Below are 26854 nucleotides of genomic sequence, written 5' to 3' on the forward strand. Positions count from 1 at the left end.
TGAAACCTTGAGGAGCTCTCGTAAATTTGAAGCTGCGTCCATTTAAACAGAATCCGAAGAGGTATTGGCTCTCTGGATGGATTGGGACACTGAAGAAGGCTTTCTGTAGATCAATTACAGTAAAGAACGTTGCCTCGGAATCAATTGCAGTCAGTAATGAAGAAATGTCTGGGACCACTGGGTACTGGGGTATTATGCATTTGTTCAGTTCTCGGAGGTCAATCACTAGTCTGTAGACTGGTGGTGCATTAGGGTCAGTTCGTTTAAGAATAGGGATGACAGGTGAATTACATACATTTGAATCAGTTTCTACTACCACTCCTTGTGCAATGAGTTTGTCAACAATTTTCAGTTATGCTACTACGGCATCAGGTGGTAACTTGTATTGTCGGATTCGTGGCAGTACTATTCCTGGCTTGAGAGTGACTCGGTGTGGCGTAATGTGCATGTAACCTACATCAGTCGGACCTCGTGCCCATAAATACTGTGGTACATTCTGGAGTCTGGGATCAAAATCTTTCAACACATAATGTCCTTTAAAATCACGTAAAAACAATCGCACTCCTTCCGGAGAACAACAAATTACTGCTCCTAGTTCTTTCAGGGTCTTTATACCAAGCAAATTTTCTGGACATGACTTAGTAAGTAACAAGTCTGTAGTACGGGACAATGGACCAACTCCTAGGGAAACTGGCTTTGACACTTCGTTAACAATAGGCTTTCCTGAAAATCCCAGGGAAATATTCTGTGAGCCTGAGAGGGGTGCCCTTGGAACCTCGTCATGACTGATGGTAGTTCTGCTCGCCCCTGTGTCAATCAAAAATTTTCTATCTTTTCCCAATACACGACTATGTACATAAGGACCTTCTTGATCTACAGGAACTTCAATAAGGGGCAAGCCAACTTCCCTCTCTGGGCTATTTCATGAGTACTGTTGATATTCTGGATAGTCTGACTGTGCGTACTGGTACATTTGTTGCGTGACATGTTGTGTGGCAGCTATTGGTTGCGGTACAGCTACTGTCTGTTGCGTGTTCTGTGGCGTTTGCGTGTTCTTTGGGGTGCTGTTCTGTCTGGGAAGACGCGGTCTTTCTTTTGTCTTGCCTGTAGCTATATTGTGTTTCAGGACAGCACATTCATTTACATAGTGACCTGGTTGCTTGCAATAATTACAGTTCCCTTTAACAGGTGCCGTGCCCTTTTTATGGCCATCAGCTGGTACTGATTGTGCGACTAGTACTTTCATTTTCGTATCTTTCATGCGTCTCTTTTCATGTTCCTGTTCCTCTCTAATTCTGTTCTGGTGGTATTGTAACATTTGCAACATTTGAGAAGGGCTGTTTGCTTGCCAGGTACTCTCAACCTTCAGGACTCTATTCTTGATCAGGGGTAAGGAATTCTCTACTAATTTGCTCACAAAAAGATGTGGATACGATTCACTATTTGGCTTGAGACCACTATTAATAGTAAAACATTTTTCGAATCTGGAATAAAAATCACTGGTATCTTCGTCTTGTTTCTGTTTACATGCTGAAATAGCATCCCAATCTTCCTTTTTAGTAACCAATAATCTTGGCAGTACCTGTATCAAGAGTTCAGGTAGTTCCTTAGCTTTGTCCCCAAGACCAACACCAGGGAGCCGTGTTCTATCCTCATCTTCCAATTCTGTCCAATTTATCTTTTTCTCTCCCACCTCCCATTCTTTCTCTTTAAGCGTTTCATAAATGCCTGCTGGTAACAGTACCTTTAATAATTTAATGATGTCAGCGTACGTGTAATCCCCTATGCGGAGAATGTCTTTTAATTCACGGTGGAATCCCCCTGGGTCTTTATCATGGCAGGGCAGCAACTTTTTCATTTCCAGTATTTCTACTTTCGTTAAGGGTGTGTAAACATATACTCGTTGAAGCTCATTGTTTGCATTTTTGACGGGATGTACCTCTCATAGGGGGTTCTGTCTGTCTATGTGTAAACTCTTTCTGTCGTGGTGTGGGGCAGGAATCATGTGCGTGGTCAGAAATGTCAAGTACTTATGTCGTTGGTCTAGAATGACATTAATTAATTCAGTACCTAGGCCTATCCATCTCTCTAGGAGTATATCATCCAGTAATTTATACAAGGGACCGGGATCAGAACGTTGACTCTCGTACAACGTGATCAGATGTTGAACCATGTAAATACCAGCCAAACGCTGTTCTACCGGGGGAAGGCTCAAAAAGGTCTGAGCCACTACGTCACTATTATATATGTTAGAATTAGTCACCCATTGAACGGCTGACCGGGCTAGTTCCTGTTCGTGTATAGTGTGGTGTCTACCGCCCCCTACTCGTCTTTTCAGTGCATTCTCGGTAGCTTGGAATAGGTGCTCGAGAGAATAACTTTCTGGTATGGGAGGTCCATGTTTGCTGTAGTCGAGGCACTTGGGCCTGTCAAACTGTCTTGCTCTGCCTACGTAATTCATTTTATTTATTTCCTCTGTTTCGGGCTCAGCATCATCTGGTGCTAAGTCGTCCTCTTTCTCGTCTGACTCTTTCCTGTGTAAGTTTAGAATTTCTTTTCGTATTTTCCTATACATGCATTCTATCTTTGCCATTGTATCATGTTTACAGGAAGCTATGTTGTCACTCCACTCAATCATACCTCTAGTTACTCCTTTATCTGGCTGGTCTTGTTCCCTGATCAGACAATTAATCAAAAAACGTAAAAGTGCGCGTTGAACCTCCACCTTTTGTTGTGCCATGGCCTCATGTATACTCTCGGGTCCCTCCCCCGTTTTAATGAAATGGTATATTTTGTCTAAATTGTCTTTCATGCCTGGTAATGTGATCAAATACTCTACAACGCGTCTTAATCGTAGTGAGAACATGAGCGTTGGGCCCACACCTGGTACTGGATCGTATATACAGTGTGAAATCGTTACATTATGCTTATAGGGTGATGCCGTCATTTGCGGCGTTCGTTGTAATGCTAGTTCTTGGAGCGCTCGTGCTGGTGGCGGTGTTTGCGGCGTATTTGTCGTCCCCCCTCCCACTGCCCCTTGTCCTGAATCGTCTTTCACAGTCGGTGGCGGAGGCAGTTGTGCATGCTGATCCTGTGACGTGACCAGAGGGAGAAAAGGATTGTTGCCAGGAGGAGGAGGAAAACCTGCATTAGCATAATCTGGAGCGGGCTCCTCTAAATAGGAGGAAAGGAAAACCTCCGCGGCTGTCTGTTTATGACTACGCACTTTAGTCGGGATCAGTGGTGGCGGCAAATTAACGGGCACTTCCGGGGTCACTTTAGCTAGTCCTTCAGCGAGGACGGGATACATGCCTCTGATGAGGGCATTTCTTTCTCTATCCGCTTGTTCTGCCTTGACCCGTTCCCCTTCTTCCTTTAGTTCCTTTTCTCTAGCTTCATCTGCTGCTACTTTACTTCTCTCTGCTTTGTGGAATTCTTTCTCTGTTCTCCTATGCGCTTCTTTACGCCATAACTCAATGGCATCTTTCTGGGACTGTCTAGCTTTCTTTTTCCATAGTGCTTCCTCTACTCTCATAATGCAATCAGCATCCCATGTCCCTGAGGCAGGCCATCTATATTTCTCTTCCAGATCCTTCGTGTAATCTACCCATAAGTCTAAAAACAGTATGGCATCTAACCCATGTTTTTGGTACATGAAATGGCCAGGGGTGTCTCTAGGCTGGACAGGGACTGCCTCTTCGAGTATCCCTTTCCTGGTCCCTATCTGACGTAATTTCGAAAACATTGGCATGTTGGAACTAACTTTAACGAAAACACAATATACACAAGAATAGGCTGGAAACAACCATTCACACTACAACATTAAAACGTTAAAAACAGATACGTCCTAACTAGTACATAGAAAAAGAAACATGATCCTGAAAAACTGTTTACTTTATGTACTGCAAAACAGCACAACCATATCGGTCTCATAAAGAGACACGTCTTTACCGTGCCCACCAAAATGGACACGTCTTTACCGTATCTGTGTACCCAGACACGTCTTTACCGGGCTCAAATAAATGAACCCGTCTCTATGCGTTCCCAATAACGGTACTCACCGGGAAGCAGAACTGAAGGCCTTGGAAACTCGATACTGCGCGACTGCTACTGGTGCTGCTGCTGCGCATGCGCCTCGGAACAGGTGGGCCTCGTGATACCTCAGACCTTGCTCTCTCGGCTTGGGCTCTGGTTGGGATGGTCCGCGATCCTCACCCCCTCGTGTGGATGCCTGGTCGCAGTCTCCGTCTCCTCCGTGGGCCTGAGGGAGTAGGCAGGAAGTCCCGCTGTCGTGTACACTTGAAGTCCGTCACGGCTGTAGAAGGGGGCAGGGGGCTGGACCTACATCGCCGGCGCGTGGGGAAGGGGACTGGTCCCTATTGGGGCGCCAGATTAATGTGGTAAATAAAATAATTACCCTGTCGGAGTTTCTATACATTAACAAGGATCGTGCATATAATGAGAGGCAGAGTCCGTGGTGTCCGATTCAGAAGGGCTTTATTCAATAACTCGAGTTACTGGAGAATCGGGTTCCATCTCCACTAGGGATCAGGAAGGATCGTCATCTGAATCTTTATTCACAGAGCACATTATATATAGTTAAAACATACATTGACTTGGATAGAGAAGGCGGAGCGCTACAGGTGGAGCAAGTGAAAGAGAGAGATAAGAGCACATGGGCGTGAAAAAGGCGTGTAAGAAGGCGTACACATGGGTGTTCACTCGATGAGTCATAGGTGTGTCATAGGTGGGTGGATACATGGAGGGGGTCTGCATGGTCAGCAGGAACCTTTACCCTACTTGTGCGCGCACACTGGTCATGACGTAGAATTGACGTGTAACTGGGGGAAGCCAGGAGGAGCCGACTTTCGTGCTAGTAGGGGAGTCTTGGATGTCAGGACGACCTGCACCTCTGGTATTATCTGATATCTTGAGCTTGGAGGATGTATTGTCTGACTTAAAGGTCGCTGGAGCAAAGGCTGAAAAGGCTGCTCATCACTAAATGCTAGTGTGTGCCTATAATTCTTCGTGCATTGCGTGGGGCCATAGGCCTTCTATGGAGTCGGGTTCTGTAAATCACTTGAATGGAGACAGAAAGGCTAGGCCCTATCTTCTGCTGGCGGAATATGTTTTCCCTTTTCATTAGACAGGAATGTGTTTCTGTGGAGCAGAGCAGATAACTGTAGGCAAAATACTGTCTTGGCAGGCCAGGCTGGGCACCTCTCGGCTGAGCAGGAAGTATGTGAGAGGTCAGGGATACATAGCTAAACTGCAGCTTTCAGAGTATCAGGAGGCTTGGAGCCTGAATTCGGGTCCTGGCTCGGCTGAGCCATGAAAACGACTTCATCTCGACATTAAAAACGTGTACCATGTAAATGCATTGGCAACATAGGCCTCAGTGCAGAATTAGCGTTTCATTCATGGAGGGCCTGATAACTGACATGCTAACATTGGACGGAAATGCAGAGGCACTATTATTACAGGCATGAGAAGGGAATTGCATGGTGACATGGACATACATGGGGTATATGTACAGACATAGGGTGCATGTAGGGGACACACTGGCCACGTAAAATTTCTATTTCCTCAGGGGTGGACTCAACTGACTCAATCACCGACTCGGGAAAACTGCAGTACCAGAGACAGACAGTCGAGCTCAGCGCAGAAGACTCAAAGTCAGAGTTAGACAGTGACTGCACTGCAGACACTGTGGACGAGAAGCGGGACACGGACACCCAACTTATCTCTCTCTGTCTCCTCCATACTGCCAGGTACCAGCGCAGCATGCGCAGACAGACAGGAAACTGACTAGCGAGATGCTTCCCGCCTGGAGCCTTCCTGGACAGTTTTTTAATTTCCCGTGCCCGCCAGGCGGCATCCCAGAACACTGTTCTAGCAGCCACCTAGGCAGTATACACACTAGAGGCACTCTACTCATGATGTAACAGTCAGTACCCTCTTCCTGGCACTTCTCAGTACACCACCCCTTTCCCCTAGCAGTGCCAGATCCGGTGTCCATTCTGTTTCAGTTTCAATTCAAGGAGCAGTGAGCACACTGACTTTTCCAGAGTCATGACACATAGGGCTGCCTTTCAAGTCGTACCCTTCCTGGTGTTTAGTCAGTGTTACTTCAAGTTCCATGACAAAACAAAAGCAACCGAACCATAACAGTAGCACTCTGTGCGGAGGCGCTATAATAAATCATGTGCAGCATGTCCTGCCCTGATAATTGAGTGCTGGGGCTAAGCACCGGCACAAATTAAGTACTGGCATTCCGTTCTTTTCCGCCCGGTGTTGCTTTTTTATGGCCATGATGGGGTTTGTGACGTCTTGTAGTCCTCGGGTGACCGGGAGTGCTCAGCTTTCCATTGAAACAGAACCCGCGGTGTATGCTGACTCCGCAGGTATATTACTGAACCCTTGACCTCCTGTGTTCGTTGTCCTTCTCGAGGATCCCTTGGTTCCTGGCGCTCTCGGTAGGTGCTGGCGCCAGCACAGAGCCTTTGCTATGCACTCTCGTCAGAGTGTGGAAAGTAGACCTTAGGTAAGCCTTGTGCAGAGCGGCAGTAGTAGTGAGAGCCGGCCCACCAGAGTAGCGTGTCAATGGCGCACAACGACAAAATGTACTGGATCACGATGCAGTCGGAGAGACCAGCCTTTGTTAGACTAAAGCTCCCAGCAGTGACGCATCAAAGGCGCCATGGGCTCTAGAGTAAGCAATGAAGAGGGAACCCCCTACAATCCTTCCGAGCAAACCTTTGTTGAGATGTAAAACTAAGTGCAGCGAGCTCCTAGCAAAACTGTGCCCTTCTGAAACTGCACCTTCCCAGCTAATGATAGCAGGGTGGGTGGGGAACGGGGGTGCGGCTTTGAGGCTCAGTCCATGTACATAGTATACCTTGCAGGAGGGAGCAGCAGCGCCATCTGTTTCCAAAGCGAGAGCGATATAATTGCAAACAGATGACGCCGCTGCTCGCTCCCACAAGGTAAACGCCATACATGTAAGAGTGCTCATTGGAAACAGTGCAGTTATGCACGAGTTTCCGAAAAAGTCCGGAGTGATTCCAAGAGCTCACTCAAAAGCAGCGCTTGCGCACTGCGTAGGCGAGACCTAAAAAGGATGTATGAGCAGTCCTGGGTGGTGGGATTAAAGAGTCAGTGCCATATAGAACATTGCTGAAATATTTTTGAAAACTGATCAATAAAATCTGTTTAAATTTTTTTTATCTATAAGCAGCACTTGCTGCTGACAGTAGATGGCTTTATTCTTGATTAGTATTTACAACAAGGGGTGGTGAGGGACAGAGTCTCTGAATTAAGCAGAAAGCTCTCACCCAGTCAAGAGATCAGGGCTAGATCCAACACCGTTTTTTAGCTCACTGCACCATCCCAGTTTCAGAACCTGGCTGTATGCAAATTAGTCTGTTCCTGTCCCAGTGCATGATGGGAACAGGGCAAACCAAACTACAGAAGCCAATTCTTACACTGGGAAGGAAACAAGCTCCCGGGGACCGGTTTCTGGCATTACAGCCGTCTTCGGCCCGGTTTGCTTGAATCCTGATGGTGCAATGAGCAAGGGTCTCACATCTGAGAATACCCTTCCACGCTTAGGGTGGACAAAAATATTTACAACAAGGGGTGGTGAGGGACAGAGTCTCTGAATTAAGCAGAAAGCTCTCACCCAGTCAAGAGATCAGGGCTAGATCCAACACCGTTTTTTAGCTCACTGCACCATCCCAGTTTCAGAACCTGGCTGTATGCAAATTAGTCTGTTCCTGTCCCAGTGCATGATGGGAACAGGGCAAACCAAACTACAGAAGCCAATTCTTACACTGGGAAGGAAACAAGCTCCCGGGGACCGGTTTCTGGCATTACAGCCGTCTTCGGCCCGGTTTGCTTGAATCCTGATGGTGCAATGAGCAAGGGTCTCACATCTGAGAATACCCTTCCACGCTTAGGGTGGACAAAAATATTTACAACAAGGGGTGGTGAGGGACAGAGTCTCTGAATTAAGCAGAAAGCTCTCACCCAGTCAAGAGATCAGGGCTAGATCCAACACCGTTTTTTAGCTCACTGCACCATCCCAGTTTCAGAACCTGGCTGTATGCAAATTAGTCTGTTCCTGTCCCAGTGCATGATGGGAACAGTGCAAACCAAACTACAGAAGCCAATTCTTACACTGGGAAGGAAACAAGCTCCCGGGGACCGGTTTCTGGCATTACAGCCGTCTTCGGCCTGGTTTGCTTGAATCCTGATGGTGCAATGAGCAAGGGTCTCACATCTGAGAATACCCTTTCACGCTTAGGGTGGACAAAAATATTTACAACAAGGGGTGGTGAGGGACAGAGTCTCTGAATTAAGCAGAAAGCTCTCACCCAGTCAAGAGATCAGGGCTAGATCCAACACCGTTTTTTAGCTCACTGCACCATCCCAGTTTCAGAACCTGGCTGTATGCAAATTAGTCTGTTCCTGTCCCAGTGCATGATGGGAACAGGGCAAACCAAACTACAGAAGCCAATTCTTACACTGGGAAGGAAACAAGCTCCCGGGGACCGGTTTCTGGCATTACAGCCGTCTTCGGCCCGGTTTGCTTGAATCCTGATCGTGCAATGAGCAAGGGTCTCACATCTGAGAATACCCTTCCACGCTTAGGGTGGACAAAAATATTTACAACAAGGGGTGGTGAGGGACAGAGTCTCTGAATTAAGCAGAAAGCTCTCACCCAGTCAAGAGATCAGGGCTAGATCCAACACCGTTTTTTAGCTCACTGCACCATCCCAGTTTCAGAACCTGGCTGTATGCAAATTAGTCTGTTCCTGTCCCAGTGCATGATGGGAACAGGGCAAACCAAACTACAGAATCCAATTCTTACACTGGGAAGGAAACAAGCTCCCGGGGACCGGTTTCTGGCATTACAGCCGTCTTCGGCCCGGTTTGCTTGAATCCTGATGGTGCAATGAGCAAGGGTGAGATAAATAACGGTGATGGATCAAGCCCGGATCTTTGGACTGGGTAAGAGTGGTCTGCTTAATTCAGACACTCTGTTCATCACCACCCCCTTTTCTGTATCAATTTTGGCCACTATAGGTGTGGCAGGGTATACTCAGACATGAGTCCCTTTCTCACTGCTCCATCAGGATTCAAGCAAGCCGGGCCGAAGAGGCTGAAATGCCAGAAACCGGTCCCTGGTAGCTTGTCTCCTTTCTGGTGAAGAATTGGCTTGGTAGTTTGGTCTGCCCTGTTCCCATGATGCACTGGGCCAGGGACAGACTAATTTGCATATAGCCAGGTTCTGAGCTGGGATGGGGCAGTGAGATAAATAACGGTGATGGATCAAGCCCGGATCTTTGGACTGGGTAAGAGTGGTCTGCTTAATTCAGACACTCTGTTCATCACCACCCCCTTTTCTGTATCAATTTTGGCCACTATAGGTGTGGCAGGGTATACTCAGACATGAGTCCCTTTCTCACTGCTCCATCAGGATTCAAGCAAGCCGGGCCGAAGAGGCTGAAATGCCAGAAACCGGTCCCTGGTAGCTTGTCTCCTTTCTGGTGAAGAATTGGCTTGGTAGTTTGGTCTGCCCTGTTCCCATGATGCACTGGGCCAGGGACAGACTGATTTGCATATAGCCAGGTTCTGAGCTGGGATGGGGCAGTGAGATAAATAACGGTGATGGATCAAGCCCGGATCTTTGGACTGGGTAAGAGTGGTCTGCTTAATTCAGACACTCTGTTTATCACCACCCCCTTTTCTGTATCACTTATTCTTGATTAGAGTAGCAACATCTCAAAAGTACATCTATTAAATCTGCTCTGGAATACAAATGTCCATTGGATGCCTGGGTAATGACCATCAAATCATTTCAGTCACATATCTGAATGAATGCCAAACCCTTGAAACAAGTCTATCATCTTCCCAGTAGGCAAGATGCACACCCCCAATTAGGTACATTTTAAATGGTGGTGCTCATGGGGGTACATTTCCAGGATTAACATTTAAGATGGCAGTTCCACTGCCTTTGAGGGGAAAATCATGCACAGCATCTTCTGCGCCCATGTGACACGTGTTTCTTCCCACAGCCTGACCATCTACCCGTAAATGCCTAAGTTCTTCCCACCAGTAAAGACCTGTCTTCAACCTTGCTGCTGATTGAAAATGGGTTCCTACCCCACGCCATCTCGGTTCAGGTTAAGAAAATGGTTGGGACCGTTTAATAAATAATTATTGGTATCTCTAAATCGGGTGTTTCCAACCTTTTCTGTAAAAAAAGCTTCTGATGTTTAAAAAAATTAAAGCCTGAGATACTAAAATTGTTCTAAAATTATCAGTCAAGATTACATTAGTTCCACTCTATGCCAGACTACCAACAGTGATCACCTGACTGCATTAGGCAGGGTTGTCAGCAGTGATGTAAAAAAGACTTTGTGAATCAGGAGTGCCTTTTCCATAACAGCCATAGATGCAATGCTCCAGGACCAAGGTAATAATATTAGTAATAAGTCTCCACAATGCCACCTGTGGCGGCTCATCCGCTAAGGTCGCAGGAGCATAGCCCCACTGTTCTGTGAGCAGTAGTTAAAGAAAACTAAAATGATAATAACTAGTGTTATTATCATTTCAGTTTTCCTTTCCTGGTGTGGGGCAGGAGGGGGTGGTCTGTCAGAGCAGGGCAGGGAAGGAGTGGCTGCCCACTCCAAAGTGCACAATGATGCTTTGACCGGCCCTCTCGGGCCGGCCAAACCAGTCATGCGCACTTAAGCATGTTCTGCGCCCAGGCTGTTACAGCCTGCATCCAGAACTTGCCCCAGGCTCCCATTTCCTGCATCAGTGCCGATCTACCGCCCGCAGACCAATCAAAGTGCTGTATTGCAGTGTTGCAATTGGCTAGGGGAAGTCAGGAGCCTGGGTGCTTCCTCTTTCTGCTTCCAGGAGCAAGAGGCGCAGTAAATAGGGGCCGCCACGGTTTGCCACATGATCATAATACTCATTTATAAACTTTAAAAATATTCTGGAAATAAAACAAATTTTTTCCAATCATAAGCTTAATGATTTCTGAAAATCCACACATTTTCGGTTGGAATATACACTTTTCAATCTTGGTATAAATATATGAATTCAAGCAAAAGTTTCAAAGTAGTATTAGGCTGGGCTACTCACAGGTTGTTGGGGAGTTACCAGGAGCTCACAAGTTATCCATTGGACAAGCCTGGTCCAAACTATTACCAACTGGGTGATGTTGAAGAAATAAAATGTAAAAATGTATTTTAATGAAACTGAAAATACTTAATTGGTAAAAGGCATTATATTGATAATGAAGGATCAATAAGCCTAACCATATCAACACATGGACAAATATTTATTGGATACTGTCTGGCATTTTCCATGATGCTTGAAGCTAGATGCAATCTTAAGCAAAATCGAAGAGGAGACAGCAAGTATAGTATATAGAAAAACTAGGAAAACTCCAACAGAAGATACCCTTGGTGGAAATATAGGTCAGAAACCTGGAATGGTTTGAGGGAAAAATAGAACAAGTGGTGCAATGTCTCCGAATTGTATTAAAAAAAGATAAAATAAATGAACATATAATTCCAGCAAAACAACCGAAATGGTTCTCTGCAGATTGTAAGAAGAAAAAAAGAGATATTAGGAAAGAAACTAGAATGATCAGAAGGAAATATGATCAGAAGAGACAAAGGCACCTGGAAAAATTGAGAAGAGAATATAAAATGCTACTTGCAAACGCTAAAATAACGTATAAGGATAAATGCTGGGAAAATGTATTGCAAACTGTAGAATCGAAGAATTTAAGACAATTTTGGAAACAAGTAAAAACAGCAGCAGATTCCCCAGTTGGGGCAATGAACTGTGTGGTAGAGGAGGCAGTCTGGGAGAAGTATCTGAAGTAAATGTACTGCCCACGAATAGATTTAGTAGAATGAGTGCCAGAACCATGGCAAGGGTTAGTAGCAGATTTAAAAACAGATTTTACAGAATTGCGCGTAAAAAATACAATAACTAATTTAAAGCTAACACGAGCTGCAGGCCCAGACAACCTGCCAGCAATAGTAATAAAATCAGAGATGAAGTGGTGGGCGAAATTCTTATCCCAAATGTTTCTGGTAATCCTAGAAGGAGGGAAAATACCTAATAACTGGAAGGGAGCAGTAATAAGGCCAATGCACAAAAAAGGGGATGTGAATGCACCACAAAACTATAGGTTAATTAACCTGCTAGACATAGGGGAAAAAGTATTTTCAAAAAAATAATTGAATAGTTTAAAGAACTGGGTAGAGGAGTTCACAATAGTACCAACTTAACAGGGGGGCTTCAAGGAAGGCCACTCTACGGTCGACCATTGCTTTGCGCTGTGGGCCGCGGCACGCAAGTCAATGGAACAAAATGGTAAGCTGTGTTGCTGTTTTTTGACTTTCGAGCCGCGTTCAACTCAGTTGACCGGAACTGCCTCTGGGAAACCCTAGAAAATAAAAAGATCCCTGCGGGTTTGCTGAGGATAATAAAAGAGTTACATAGCGGTAATTGGGCCCAAGTAATTAGGGACACAGAGGGGTCACTAACCCCAAAATAGCAATTGAGAATGGCCTCGGACAAGGCTGTGTGCTAGCCCCCCTGCTCTTTGCTATATTTTTGGCTGACTTACCGGCAACCCTTGAGGTTGAAAGAAGTGCAAGCCCGAAAATGGATGGTAAGAAAATTTCCTGCCTGCTGTACGCAGATGATTTGGTGATTTTAATTCGGACCGAAATTGGCCTACAAAGGAAATTAAACATTTTTAGAGACTATTGTAAGGAGAAATTTTTAACTGTAAATATGGAAAAAACTAAGATCTTATGTTTTGGAAAAAAAGAGACTAGCTTTAGATGGGTGGTAGGAGATTTCAAATTGGAAATGGTGAACGAATATAGTTATCTTGGGGTGTGGTTTGACAGGATGTTAAAGTGGCAACCCCACCTAGAAGCTCAGAAAGCTAAGGCCTTCACATCGATCTGTGGTTTGAAGAAATTCAATTGAGATTATGGAGATATGTCACACAGACCGGTGTTGAAGGCCTTTAGTGCAATGATCCCCCCGCAAATACTATATGGAGCTGAGGTCCTTTACCTTAGTGGGAAACAAAGCTGGGAGTCAGAGGAAGGAAAGTGTCTGAAAACCCTGCTGAAATTACCACCCTCATCGATGATACAAGCGATAAGAACAGAGATAGGTACAACCACTTGGAGTATACAGGTACAAATGATCCTAGTTAGATTCTGGAAGCAGGTGAATATAGATATATGTCAGAAGGTGTCACAATGGTGTAAGAAAGAGATCCTACTAAGTAGCCTTAAATAGGCTAAAGATGCAAGGAAGAAAATATCACAGGCCTGTGAAATTTTAAGGTGAAAATATCCCATGATTCCCTACAGGTAGAATTCACTAAGAATGAGCTCACAAAATACAGTCAAGAGGCCTCAAGAAGGGCAGACATGGTATACTTAGAGAAGAAAAAAATTGGTGCAACAAATGAGGGAGTCATGGCGAAAAGAAAACTGATTCCCTTACCTGGATGTTTTACCTAATTATTGGTATAGACAGGATATTTTAAGACAGAGTAGGAATAAACCCCTGGCTAGTAAATGAAGAATTAAAAAGGAAAATGTTACACAGTGATGGTAATTGTAAATGTAATTTGGCTACCAAAGGAGATATACTGCACATTTTGCTAGATTGTGGAATACTATTAGAGCAGCATAAACTTTATCTCTTCCCGCTATTCCTAAATATATATGATACAAGGCATCGGAATAATGCAGCAGAACTACTAATAGAAATGCCAAATCTTGACATAGCGATTGCAGTGGGAAACTATATGAAAGAAGTAAAAAGTTTCCTTAGAGAAAATTAGCTGGAATATATAATGATTTTAAATAATTTTAATTTTGTACTAGTCATTTTGAAGAATATTTTATCATACAATTTTAAAATATACTGTTATCCCGAATATGACAATCAAATTTTGTACTACTTATTGAATACGCCTGGTGTAGGGGCAGTGGCCACGCATAACACAGCGTAGTGCAGATAAAATGAGCGGCAAGCAAGCAGCCCTTTAGCACTGTTTGGGGAGCTGTATAGTGGTCTAAAAATGAAAAATAACAAAAGAGGAAAAAGAAATTAAGTGAAAACTATAAAAGGAGAAAATGGAAAACTAAGGGAGGGGCCGACCATCCCTAGCAATGAAACCGATCTATTTACAGGTGGATGTGCACAGTTGATCAAATAAATGCAGTCCGTCATGGGACAAGAAGGCGAATTGGAAGAATACATTGCATCATGCATTCAGCCGTCATGAATGCAAGCCGTTAAAAATGACACTCATTAAGACCAGTAGCAGAAGTGAGCTAGCCCAGATACTCTCTATGTAGGGCTTTATATATGTAAATGTATTTTAATGACTTTTTTAAAATTAAGATCCTGGCAGACAAGTAAGCTGGTCAGGCCTTTCAAATGGATTCTAAAGAGAATTATTACAGTGTAAATCTCCTATTCCTTTGATTTGTGCAAGGGTGTAACCAAAACCAAAACCCTTGCCTACTACGGTAATCTGCGAGATTCCATTTAACAAAATACCTTTCTGCAGGCTTTGATACAGAGTAATACCAATTTGCCCATAAATGCCAATTGATTTTATCATACACTTTTCTCAATAAATATGTCAAGGCCAACCGCCTTGATCATAACTTATCAAAATAATCATATCAGACGTATAACTTTCATCATTAGATTGTCAGCATTTTCAAATCAACTTTGCTGTATTGTACCAAAACCTTTTACCAAGGTAAAACGTGCTACTCAAATATATCTTCTACCCGAATGTTGTGCTCAGAGCCACCAAGTATGAGCGAAGACTTACGTCCCCTCTCAGTTGCTCTTTTTCTTTTGATGATGTAAGGTATGGCGACATCCACACTGTCAAAAAAACAACATGCATTGACAAAGCCAATAGGTCTCACCTATGTGAGACCTATGGCTTTGGCAAAGTGTTTTAGCTATGTTGTACACCACTGTGGTTGCCATTCACCATAGTTAGACATTAGTGGCATAGTGTTGCGTTGCATGGGGTATGGTAGATTGGAGTGGGGTAGAATGGAATGGGGTAGAATGAAGTGGGGTAGATTGGCATACAGTGGAGTGGATTGGGGTGGGATGAGGTAGATTAGCGTGGTGATAAGAGTGGGATAGACCAAATTGTGGTAGATTAGAGCGTAGTGGGGTAGACTGGAGAAGATTGGTGTAGATTAGAGTGGGGTAGATTGGAGTAGGGTAGATGGGGTAGGGTTGATTGGGGTAGAGTGCAGTGGGATATATTGGGGTAGAGTGGTGTGGGTTTGATTGCGGAGAGTGGGGTGAATTGAGCAAGAGTGGGGTGAATTGGGGAAGAGTGGGGTGAATTGGGGAAGAGCGGAGTGGAGTAGGATAGATTGGGGAGATTATAATAGGGAACATGGAATGGAGTGGGGGTAGAATGGGGTAGTTTGGAGTGAGGTAGATTGGAGTAGTGTAGTTTCGGGTAAAGTCCGATGGAGTGGGTTAGATTGGACTGAGTAGGGTAGATAGGAGTGGTGTTTGGTAGATTGTAATGGAGTGTGGAAGACTGGGGTAGAGTGGAGTGAGGTCGTTTGGGGTAGAGTGGAGTGAGGCAGACTGGGGGGTGGGATAGATTGGAGTGAGATAGATTGGGGAAGAGTGTAAAGGCGTAGATTGGGTAGAGTGGGCTAGATTGGGTGGATTAGAGCAGTGTAGATTGGATTGAAGTGGGGTAGATTGAATAGGGATAATTGGAATGGGGTAGACTGGAGTAGAGTGGGATGGATTGCAGTGAGGTAGATTGGAGTGGGTGGGGTAAACTGGAGTTGAGTGTGATGTAGGCTAGATTTGAGTTGGATAGATTTGAAGAGTGTGGTAGACTGGAGTGGGGTAGATTGGAGTGGAGTTTGCAGTAGGTTAAACTGAAATGGAGAGGGAAAAATTGAACTGGGATAGACTGGAGTGTAATTGGGTTGAGTAGACTGGAGAGGAGATGAGGTAAATTTGAGTGAGGTCAATTGGGGTAGATATGGAGGGGAGTGCGTTAGACTGGGGTGGAGTCGAGTAGACTGGAGTGGGTAGTATCAAATGTATTAGAATAGAGTGGAGAGGCATAGATTACACTTGATTGAGGTATACTGGGGTAGACTGAAGTGGGGTAAATTGGAGTGGAGTAGATTGGAGTGGAGTGAGGTAGACTGAGTGGGGTAGATTGGGGTATATTGTAGTTGAGTGGAGTAGATTGGAGTGGGGTAGAGTTGAGTGGGGTAGGTGGTTTGCAGTGGAGGGGCGTAGAGAGGCTTGTTGCCGGGTGAGTGGCATAGATTTGCGTTACATGGAGTTCAGTGGCGTGGCGTGTCTTAGAATGGAGGGGCTTAGAGTAAAGTGACATGTCGTAGAGTTGAGTGTCCTAGAATGGAGTGGCATGGCATCGACTGGAAGGGCATAGAGTAGAATGGAGTGCCGTAGTGCGGAGCATGCATGGTGTAATCCACTCCCATTACTGAGAACACATTTTCAATTGAAATGACTATTTTGTTTGCACCGAAATACGGTTTTACTTCACACAAACGATAATGTGTGCAAATGTCATCACCTAGTGTATTGATTCGTTTTGATCGTATTCAAATATTCATTTCACCACCCTTCCAAATTACTAAAAAAAACGTGTTTCATTTGTACTAATTCTGATATATTCTGAAACATTAGCACAGTTCTTTTTTTGTTGTGTACTAAAAAAGAAAATAAAGTACTACACCCTCTCCTCTCATCAATACTTACCAGGATTGTCACATACATTCTCTCACTTGGAAGTCGGAGAAAGAAAAGTAAACACCAAGCTCCTTTGAAAAACAGCTTGATTTAACCTGTCTTGAAATGCACAGCAAATTAAACAAGACAGGAACAATATTTAAAGAATTTTTTACAGGAAGCGAGTTGTGGAAGAATACAGTAAACAAGGTTTGGGCAACGGAAGGGACAAACTCAAACTTGACAGCCTAAAACAAATAAAATCAGCAAATAGAAAGGCACACAATGAGAGTTACAAATCACAAAGCCAATGGACAGAATGCATTCCTAGATCAGTTTTCTGAACGTCCCCAAGAGGTCTTTAGCAAACCAGACAGCTGCAATGTCTGGTAGGCTTCTACCTCAAAACTGATGCTACTCTGGTCACTGCACTTCATTTCCGTAGTAGAGAGAGACAGCAGGCATTTTTTGCTCCTCTCAAAACTACTGGCTATGGAGGCCAGTTTCTGGTCTCACTGACCTATTATACAGCAGGATTAGATTTGCTGTTTCTAGAGTCTATGTTGGGAAGCTTGCGGAAATTTGGGTGTTGGGCCCCTCAAACAGAGCAAAAAATGAAAGGAAGTAGAGGAAAAAGGAAAAAATACCAAGGATGGGATAACTAACAGTCTGGAATTTTCATTCCAACAGATATAACTACAAAGAACATACATTGTACAGTAAAGAGAGAAACAAATACAGCACAGTTTGGCTAGATCACCCCAGTCATGAAGTTCTGTTGTTAAAAACAATTAAAAGAACTAATGAAATGAAATTCCCACTAGGGGGCGGCTCCTCCAATAAGGCGGAGAAGCATCGCCCTACAAAAAAATAAAAGGATAATAATGCCAGGTTGTTATCATTTTATTTTTCCCTAGTGGATCTACAGGTGTGTATAGGGCTGGCCTGGGCTGCTCAAAGAGCAGGGAAGGAGTGGTAGGCACTCCCCAAGTGCACATGATGGTTTGGCCAGCCCTCTTGGCCCTACCAAAAGTCATGCGCACTTTGCATATTCCCTACCAGGCTTTATTGCACAGCCTGATGAGGAATATGCACATGCTCCCTGCTCCCATCTGAGCGCCGAACCACGGCTCTTAGATCGATCACGACACCATCGTGAGCAGCGTCAAGAATGGCTAGAGGAGTCTGGAAGCCTGTGCGCTTCCGGTTTCTGCATCGTGGCAAGAAGGACGGCTGGGAGGCAGCCCCTGGTAAGGTAAGTTACATTTTTTTTATGATTCAGCTTTTCTTAACCCCCTCCCCCCCCCCTCCCTCCTCGCCTCACCACTGTTGCCCCATAGGAGCTGCTACTGTTTCCCACCAATAAATTAGTTTGGACAATAACCAATTGATGATGGCCCAGAAATTAAAATTGATACATTTGAACAATAGAAGGAACAATTCAAACAATTCTGTGCAAGCAAAATATTTTACCTGTTCATTTTTTCTGCGCCTCTTCCTATCCGGGCTTCCTAGTTGAAAATCTGCTCTTCCAAGCCACTCTAATCCACAATCAGCACCTATAAATATGTAAATCCAGATACTGTGTCTTGTTTCCTTAAGAAACTAAAATCAAAAGTAGAAAAACCAGACATTGCAACATCAAATTACCCATATCTTTTCATGCTGTCACGCAATAGGAGGTGCCAATAATTCGATTTATGTTCTGATCCGAAAAAAGTAGCGAAAGTTTCATACTGTGGGCAGCATTGCTATGGTCTGTTAAATACATTTAACAAACCTACTACCGTGCTGATGACGAAAGCTTAGGAGATCAGATGACTAAAAACGAAGTGGATGGATTGATAGCAACAAGGACACAGGAGCTTGAAGAAGGGCAAGGAGAGGAAAGAAACAGTTGCAAATACAGCACAAGTCTAACTTGTATTTCACAATTGTTTTCCAGCTGTGGCAAATACACAAAGCTTGACTGTGCAAATGACCTATATTCTGAAAGTAACCTCTGATGGAGCTCGCCTGTAACCATGCCACACCAGATTGAACATGTCTTAGGTCCCTTTAAACGTATGCTTTTTAAAAACAAATATTTAACCAGCCAAAACGTATAAAAGGGCTGGGGATGCAACGGTCATGTGCCACTATTGTTTGAGCCCTCCAGACCACTAACCCATCACAGAAAGGTCCACTGACACTTGTGAAACTCTTTCTGTAAAATCAATTGCGCAATATGGACAGCAGTTCACCAGAATGCCTTGGGTAGCGGATATCACACACGATTTAACTCTTTCGCTTCGGCGGTAATTCGGCTGCAGCGCTAGGGGTGAAGGGGGGCCTCGTGGCGCTCCCATGCTCGTAATGGAACCGCTCCGTCACGAGCCTCGGGCGCGCTGTGATTGTGATGGAACGGTTCCGTCACGGCCCCGCCCGCTCAATAGAATGCGCAGGACAGGCGCGAAATCGCTGTCACCAGCACAGCGTGTCCGAGGCTGGTGACGGAGCGGTTCCGTCACCAGCATGGAACCGGTTAACCTTTACTTTCACGTACACACACATGCTTACTCATACACACACACTCTTACATAAGCACACTTACCCACAAGAACACATAGCACACATTTAAAAGCATTTTTAATTTACCTCAGCTGACTTAAAGGGTCATATTTCAGCTAGTTTTACTCCATTTTTTATTACACTAATAGAGAATAATTTTATATAATTCACTATTTGTGTAATAAAAAAAACTGACTAATAAACAAGGAAAGTGGAGCCCGAATCGACCTCCATAAGACAATCTGCCCCAGTGTTACCTAAATTATATCCATGTTGCCCAAGAGCAAGATCTGCATCTGCGAAATCACAAAGGATGTCCCTCTTTTGCAGACGGCATAGCCCCATGCAAATGAAGGTACCCTTTGCTATTGCGCCCAGACTGCAGGGCCAAAGAAGACATAACATGAGAAGAACCACATTGAGGTATGTGTAGTATGAGGGACCTCCAAGGTTCCCACTGCAGGTGGGTGCAATAACACACTGCAAACGCCAATTGGTAGGCGTGGGGGATAATCCCAGCCCTCTATTAAAACTGATGACAGTCTGCCTCCAGTAAAAGATTGACCTTCCGTTTCAAACCGCAGTCATCTTTAATAAAATATGGAGCCTCAGTTTCAAACTGCAGTCGTTTCTAAGGTCTAGACTGACCCTGCACCCGAGAAGAATATATTCTTTTTAGTATAACTGATATGGTACACTATATATTAGTCAATAGAAACAATTGTCACAAACAGAAAAGACTTCCCAAACAAAAAATATTAAGCAGTAATATGTCTTGATTGTAGTTATATCAAATCCTTTATTGAAATTCAATTATTCTTCTTTTTCTTGATTTTAAAAACACCACACAATTGCTTTGCCACCAAAGCGTTTCATCCCCCTTGGGAATTCTTCAGGGCTTATCATAGTCTTGTTTCTTAAGTTGTTGATGAGTATGGCTCCAAGCCAACCTTAGCAGCAACCATGATAAAACAAAGTGTATTTATTTCGAACTATTCCCGAATACGATGGCAAATCTGTTTTGTTCTTTCTTTATTAAAAAGGAGTAGTAAAATCAAACTACAGCTGTCTTTGACAAATGTGCTCTCCTCAGCTAAGGCAGAGTCAGAGTTTGCACGGAGCAGAGGACAGAATATTTTTAGGTCTCGGCTAGACCGCATTTATACTGTCTCTTCGAGACATGTATATACTTTGTGGGGTTCAGCCCACTATAGGCTTCCCATTTGCTGGCTGCATCGTCACTCTCCTACTCCCCCTACTCGTTTATCCATGGCATGCATGTGTCATGCCTCTTCTGTGGTTTAGCCCTCACTGACAGGGGGGGGATCAAGTGCTACATCACTCCACTAGTCATCATTATAACATCTGTTTAAGGAACTTCTTTTTTCTTGGTTTAAGAGCCCAGCTCAGGGGCAGTCCTGTTTTCACTTGCTCTGAGCTGTTTTTGTAAACAAACCTGTAACTCTTGTTCTACTACTAAATCTCGTCACATTTGTTAAGCTATGGATCGATGTCAGCCACAGCTTCGCCGCTTAAGCCATCCAAATGCCCCTCTCATCGCAGCTTGCAAATGCGACATCTGTTCTGTGTTTGCTCATGTCCTGATGTTTCTTGTCCTAACATTCAGCCCCAGCATTGTCAATACTTTTCTATTCTGTTCCACCCTCTCTCCGTCCTCTCTCCCACCCTGCTTTCATGACCTCCAAGTCCCTGCAAACCGTTCCAATTATTTAAATATTTTTTTAAATTTAGATTTAAATTTTGTAGAATGCTCCATTCCCACAGTTCAGTAGGACACGACTAAAGCGGACAGCGGAAGAGGTAGCTTCTAGCTCAGTTTTTCCTTCAGCTCTGCACCCAGCCAATCCAGAATCATAAATATCACACATTACGCTTGGCCCTGAAAGGCTGCATGGGGAATCTCAGACAGCCTTTTCACATGAGATTCCCACCTCCTTCATCTTCCCCGGTCATGAATGTATGGATGCACTTTAGGAACCATCGATCTGGGCTTTAACTAAAAGCACTATGCACAATATGAATCAGTCTGCCTTTATTAACTCTTTCTGCTGTGCCGGTTCCTAGTTCAGATTTATTTCAAATTCTGTTTATTGAGATTTTAGATTGACACAAAAAAATGCAGTACATATGCAACAGTTTTGTCAATATAGGCCAAGAGTTATAGAAATCAAATGTGGGTTACAGCTTGAACACGAGGTCTGTGGCATAGGAAACTTACTGATGGTTACAGTAATTTCATGTTGCATTTAGTGTTCTAAAACCTTCTGTTAAACCGCCCTCTAAGCAGAGGAACATAGAAAGGAAACTTAACATACCTAAAATTATGTCATGGTTCAAATAATAATGAAATGGTCGTGAGGGATGGGTCCTGGGTCCATGAGGAGGCATTTGCCTAGCTGCAAACTGCATATTGTGCTGCTGTGGCCTTAGATGTGAAACAGGTTAAGGGCCCTTAGCCGTGAAGCGTACGCCGGCAGCAGGAGCCCCTCCGATAAGTAACTCACCAGGGTGGACCATATATATTCGAACCCTTTTCTGGTATCTTCTACTAGGTTGGCCAAGCGTTCCAGGGTCAACACCCTCCAAAGCCTCGCGTGCCACTGGGTTAGAGATAATGCCTCTTGCTTTTTCCAAGCGGCAGCTACTGCCATTTTCGCTGCCCCCAAGCAATGACTCATCACTCTGCATCTGGCGTTTCAGGGTTGGATCTTTCACCCCCAGCAAGGTGTGTTCCATAGAATGAGGAATTGGGTAGCCTAACATAAGTTTGATTTGGGACAGGATCTTTTTCCAAAAAGGTTGTATCGAGGGGCAGTCCCACCAAATATGACGAAAGTCGCCCTGTAGACATCCCCGCCAGCACCGATCTGAAGTCAGTCAGTCAATAATACTTTTACTTGATTTTATTAAAAATCATAAAAAAAGGAGTAGATAAAACACAATATAAAATGTTTAAAAAATGGGGCTTAAAAAGGTACAAAAGCTTGAAATGTAATGCAGTCATGTACTAAATCATAATCAATAGTTAATTCATAAAGTATACATTTGTGATCAGTGTAATTTTAAGCGATGGAAGACGGTTCAGTGGGCAAAAAAATAAATAAATCGGTAATTAATATCAGTGCAAATGAAAAAGGTCCAAGCTGTCTTGTTGAAACCACTCTGGTTCATTCATTTATGTTGTTTAATTCTTTGGATGCAATTTTCCAGAATGTGATGGCTTTACAAGATAGTTCAATTGACAGGCCTCCGAAGCATTGTTTGACTGCAGCTCTGCATGTCCTTAGCTGTTTTCGTCTCAAAAGCTTGCGGAGGAAACATTTTCGAATTTCTAAAGGCAAGGGGCAGATGCATTGGAGGTGTAAAAGACTCTTCTCCTTGTCCACACAAACAGCATTCTTTTGTCAGCCATACGTGCTTCCATTTTGGGGTTAAATCCGTCATGGGGAACGATCCCATTGTAACATTGTCAGATAATGCTTTTTATGATGTGAAAAGTGTTCTGACAAATATGGTTGTGGTTTAAGCGTCTGATAAGATTGAATCACTGCCCAAGCATGATTTTTCTTAGAAAATGCAGTTTTGTCTATTAACAGCAAGATTCGTTTAGCTGCACTATTCACTGCATTTTTAAAACCAGAATAGGAGTTATTTGTGTTCCTCAAGTGTTTCTTTTAGAACTATGGCGATGGAATTATTTAGCATCGCTTGCTTTTCGATTTCTTCCCAGCAAGAGTGGGCTAGTGTGTTATCTGCTGCTTGCCTCATCCGCCAATAGTATTTGACAACCGCCCCTTGTCTGGCTGGTTACTGGGTTTTCAGCCCATATTCCAGTCGAATTTGGGGCTGAGAGATGTGCGGGGGATTGAAAACAAACTCTTGAAAAACTCAACTGGGCTTGGTTTAAGGCGGTTGCGTCTTTTGTGTACATTATTTCCACCCATATGATATTGTTGGCATGAATTTTGCTGCGATTACCTTCAGCAGGTTCCCTGTTGAACAGCCTTTTAACTACCTATCTAGAGTTTTAAAGGCGTGGAGGAGTTGTTTTGCTTTCATTTTCGCTTGGTTCAGCTGTTGGTAAAGTTGCGTTGAAACCCTAGGTATTTGTAAGACTCCACCTGAGATATTAGTTTGTCACCTAGGTTCCAGGTGAATTTGCTTTTTGACCCTTTTTTGTGATGTTTTCAGAAGCACAGCACCTTGGTTTTCTTGAGTTCATTGTTAATTGGGTTGCGATGGTATAGGCTCCTAGTTGGGTCATTGATCGCTGCAGGCCTATCTGTGTTTGTGATAGAAGGACGATATCGTCTGCATATTGAAGGCTGGTGATTAGTGTTTTGCCCAGTTTTGGGGGGTCAGTTTGAACTTGTTGAAGGTGTTTCTCGAGGTCTGAAAGCTCTTTTTTGTAGTGTAAATCAGATTTAAAACTCAAGATTGCGGCCAAGAAGTGTGGAGCATAGGAAGGATTGCACATACCAATAGAAATAGGACTACATGGTGAAATAGACAAACATAGGATAGTAAATGAAGGGTCGACTCAACTGAGCAGAAAGTAGAGAGTCAGAATGGAGATTATAAAGTTCTTCATTTGTAAAATAACATGTGTTGGGCCCAAACGTTTGCTCAGTAATTGCAGAAGGGGGTGTGGGATGAATACCAAAGCAGTGTTGTGTTGATTAACCTTCATGCCTCCTTAATCCATCACCAAGCACTACCTGCTCCTAAACTCACTCCTGCAATTCTTTTTCGTAACTGCTTTCTCCCTTTGTCACTGATTGTTTTATCATTCTCTTCTTTCTTATTTTCCTCTTTTGTGTTTTTCTTTCTCTCTCTTGTCCTGGGTAAAAGTTTGATGAGAAAAAAATAAGTGCTGGTGCCCAAAAATGAATGTTACTAACAATCCCCAGTGAACAGGGATGCTGTGCTTAAACACTGAATATGCAACACAAGGATACTGCAGAGTGTGCAGTGCATGGGTTTAAAGTAATACATACCATGACTGCTTCCTGACATCTCACAACAATCAGGTTTGGGATGATATTAACAAAGGCTATCCAGGACCGTACTGGCCATAGAGGGAACCGGGCAATCTCCCGGTGCGCCGCACGGGTGGGGGCCAGTTTTGGTTTTGTTTTGTTACAAGGCCGTTTTTCCAGCATAGCTGCAATATCGGCCCTGTACCAAAATCAGCTGAAAACCGGCCCCGGGAAAGAGTCCGGCAGCACCTCCAACCAACCCCCCACCCCCTTTAACCCCCCTCCAGTGGGGAGGGGGCCGGCTGAGCACTTTACCAGGTCCGGTTGTGGTTCCCAGTCCGGCCCTGAGGCTATCCTAGCAGATCTCTCCGCCATTTCTTACTCCAACCTATGCCTGCTCAAGGCCACAAACGTTCAACGAACTATCTCAGAATGGCCAGCCCAGTGAAGTAACCAGCTAAGAGAACAATGATCATAAAAACATATCATGAACGGGCCTGCAGAGTTGCTCAAAGCTGCCAGCTTACTGAAAGTCATAAACTGTGTCCCTCACTCTCACATTTGGCAGTGCCCCATAACACGATACCCGCGCCACGGCGGTGATCACAAGGGACATGAAAACAAAGCTCACATAGCATACCAAGACAACACTCCCGTACACGATGGAGGGTGCTACCGATGTAGGCAAGCGCTCAGCGTCCCACACAGGGGTAGTAAGTGCTATAGAAATGTTGTAACGATTAGGGCTTGTACTTCCACTCCTCATAGTATGAACATGCATGAGCACCAACTGGGATCTGTGATCGAGTTCTCTTTTCTTCTGGACCACAAGGGCTTTAAGGGAGGGGGGCTCGAAACGGGTCTCTGTTGGGCTCGGTTTTGTGCCCTGGCACAGGCCCTCCATTTTTTACGGACTACAGTAACAGCAGGTACGTCGATGTGCGCTGCTCACACTGCTCACTTCTCACTAGTGGAAAAGTGACTGCATGAAGTCATGCCAGAGGAGCGTTGTAGGGGAAGTGAAATCCTTTAACCCCTTCGATGCTTGTGACAAGCTCAACTCGTCATGGGCGTTACCTGCGCTGTGCGTGTGACGAGTTGACCTTGTCACGTAACGCGGGATTTTCAAAATCTCAGCGCTCAGCGGGAAAACCGCTAGCGCGCATGCGGTTAAAGAGAGTCATTTTCTCTCTGGATTACCCTTTTCATTTTGAAACTCAGGAGCAGCAACATTGTCATGGTGTCATCAGGGCTATAAGTGGAAGCTTTTCCAATAGTATATACAAGCCATAGTTGCTGCTTATTTATCTTATGCAACTAACAACCATTGATAAAGCCAATAGTCCTGACTTGTTTTAGGTATGATGTTGCTTGTTGTATCATATTTCTAGATGCAATGACGGAAACCGCAAAATACAAGTCGGGCGGCACACTATGCTAACCGCAGATTTTTAGTTTACCTGTTGTTAAGCCACGCCCTCAATTACATTAGCCACGCCCCTTTGAGAGGACCTCCCCCCGTTTTCATCCCACTTTAGAGCCCTGTGAACTACCATGTTCAAACACTGAGACTACAAGCGGGTGTAGGGGGAGTGGGGATTTAGAACATCCGTGGGCAATCTGGCATGGTGCAGGACATACAGAGGCTGGGGGCCCCTTCTCGACTAGGAGCGTAACCCAAGCCCCTGCGGTGCAGCATTCCTCCACCATCCCCCTCCCAAAAAAAAAGAAGTTTCAGGGGGCTCCGTCCAGCCCACAGCCAATTAATATCTGTGAGATACGGGGACTAAGGGGCCCCTCTTCACGTTTTGCAGGGGGGCTCATCCGTTTTCGTTACGCCACTGCCTTCTTATAGTGTAAACACACGTGTTTTCATTAACCTCGCCTATACCGTTGCCTTCTGTGCGAACACACCCATGTTTAAACACAACCACGAAATCTATACCGGGACTGTCCACGTATCCAGATGCAAAAGGTGCTTCACAATTACATCGTTTGGGCGTTCAACAAACGCTGGCGTCGTGCACATAGTTTGCACTTTATGGGATGGTTACACTTATTAACCCTGCTTGCTTGACTCCATCGAATACTCACTGCCTGACATATCCTTGCGCCTCGAGGCAGCTCTTCCCAACACGCCTCACCAATCAAGCAAGCAGCAGGCCGCACTAAAAAGCACGAGGGTAGGAAGCAGAGCTGATTCGCGATGTCTCAGACCAAAGATTACTTTTCCTAACTGCTGACAAAACTGACTGAGGAGCAACGTGATTTCAACCACATAGGCGGGGCCTACTCTGGCCCCGCCCCTCGGGATGCCGAAGCGAAGCCGCCTTTTCAGCCCTCCTCCTAACGTGCTGCAGCGCTCACTCATTGGGAGCAGGCTTTCACATTCCATTGTGCCGCAGGTGCAGTACACCAGCACACAAAGGCATGACGGTAAACTCTGGTTATTGTCGCAGTTCAAG

At 44.5% G+C, this 26854-nt stretch overlaps 1 protein-coding gene across 1 annotated transcript in view; it reads right to left on the reverse strand.

The window, feature by feature from the left end:
• Positions 1 to 26633, reverse strand: part of PYGO1 (pygopus family PHD finger 1) — a 46911-nt gene extending 20278 nt beyond the window's left edge. The window contains exons 1-2 of the mRNA XM_086959016.1: positions 26484 to 26633; positions 18313 to 18398 (exon numbers count right to left, since the gene is read on the reverse strand). Coding sequence (XP_086815142.1) covers positions 18313 to 18398; positions 26484 to 26493 — 96 coding nt within the window. The 5' untranslated portion in view covers positions 26494 to 26633. The remainder of the gene's footprint in view (positions 1 to 18312; positions 18399 to 26483) is intronic.
• Between the last annotated feature and the right edge of the window lie 221 nt (positions 26634 to 26854).

This window comes from Lissotriton vulgaris, chromosome 2_1 (assembly GCF_964263255.1).
Source record: "Lissotriton vulgaris chromosome 2_1, aLisVul1.2, whole genome shotgun sequence".
NCBI lineage: Eukaryota > Metazoa > Chordata > Amphibia > Caudata > Salamandridae > Lissotriton > Lissotriton vulgaris.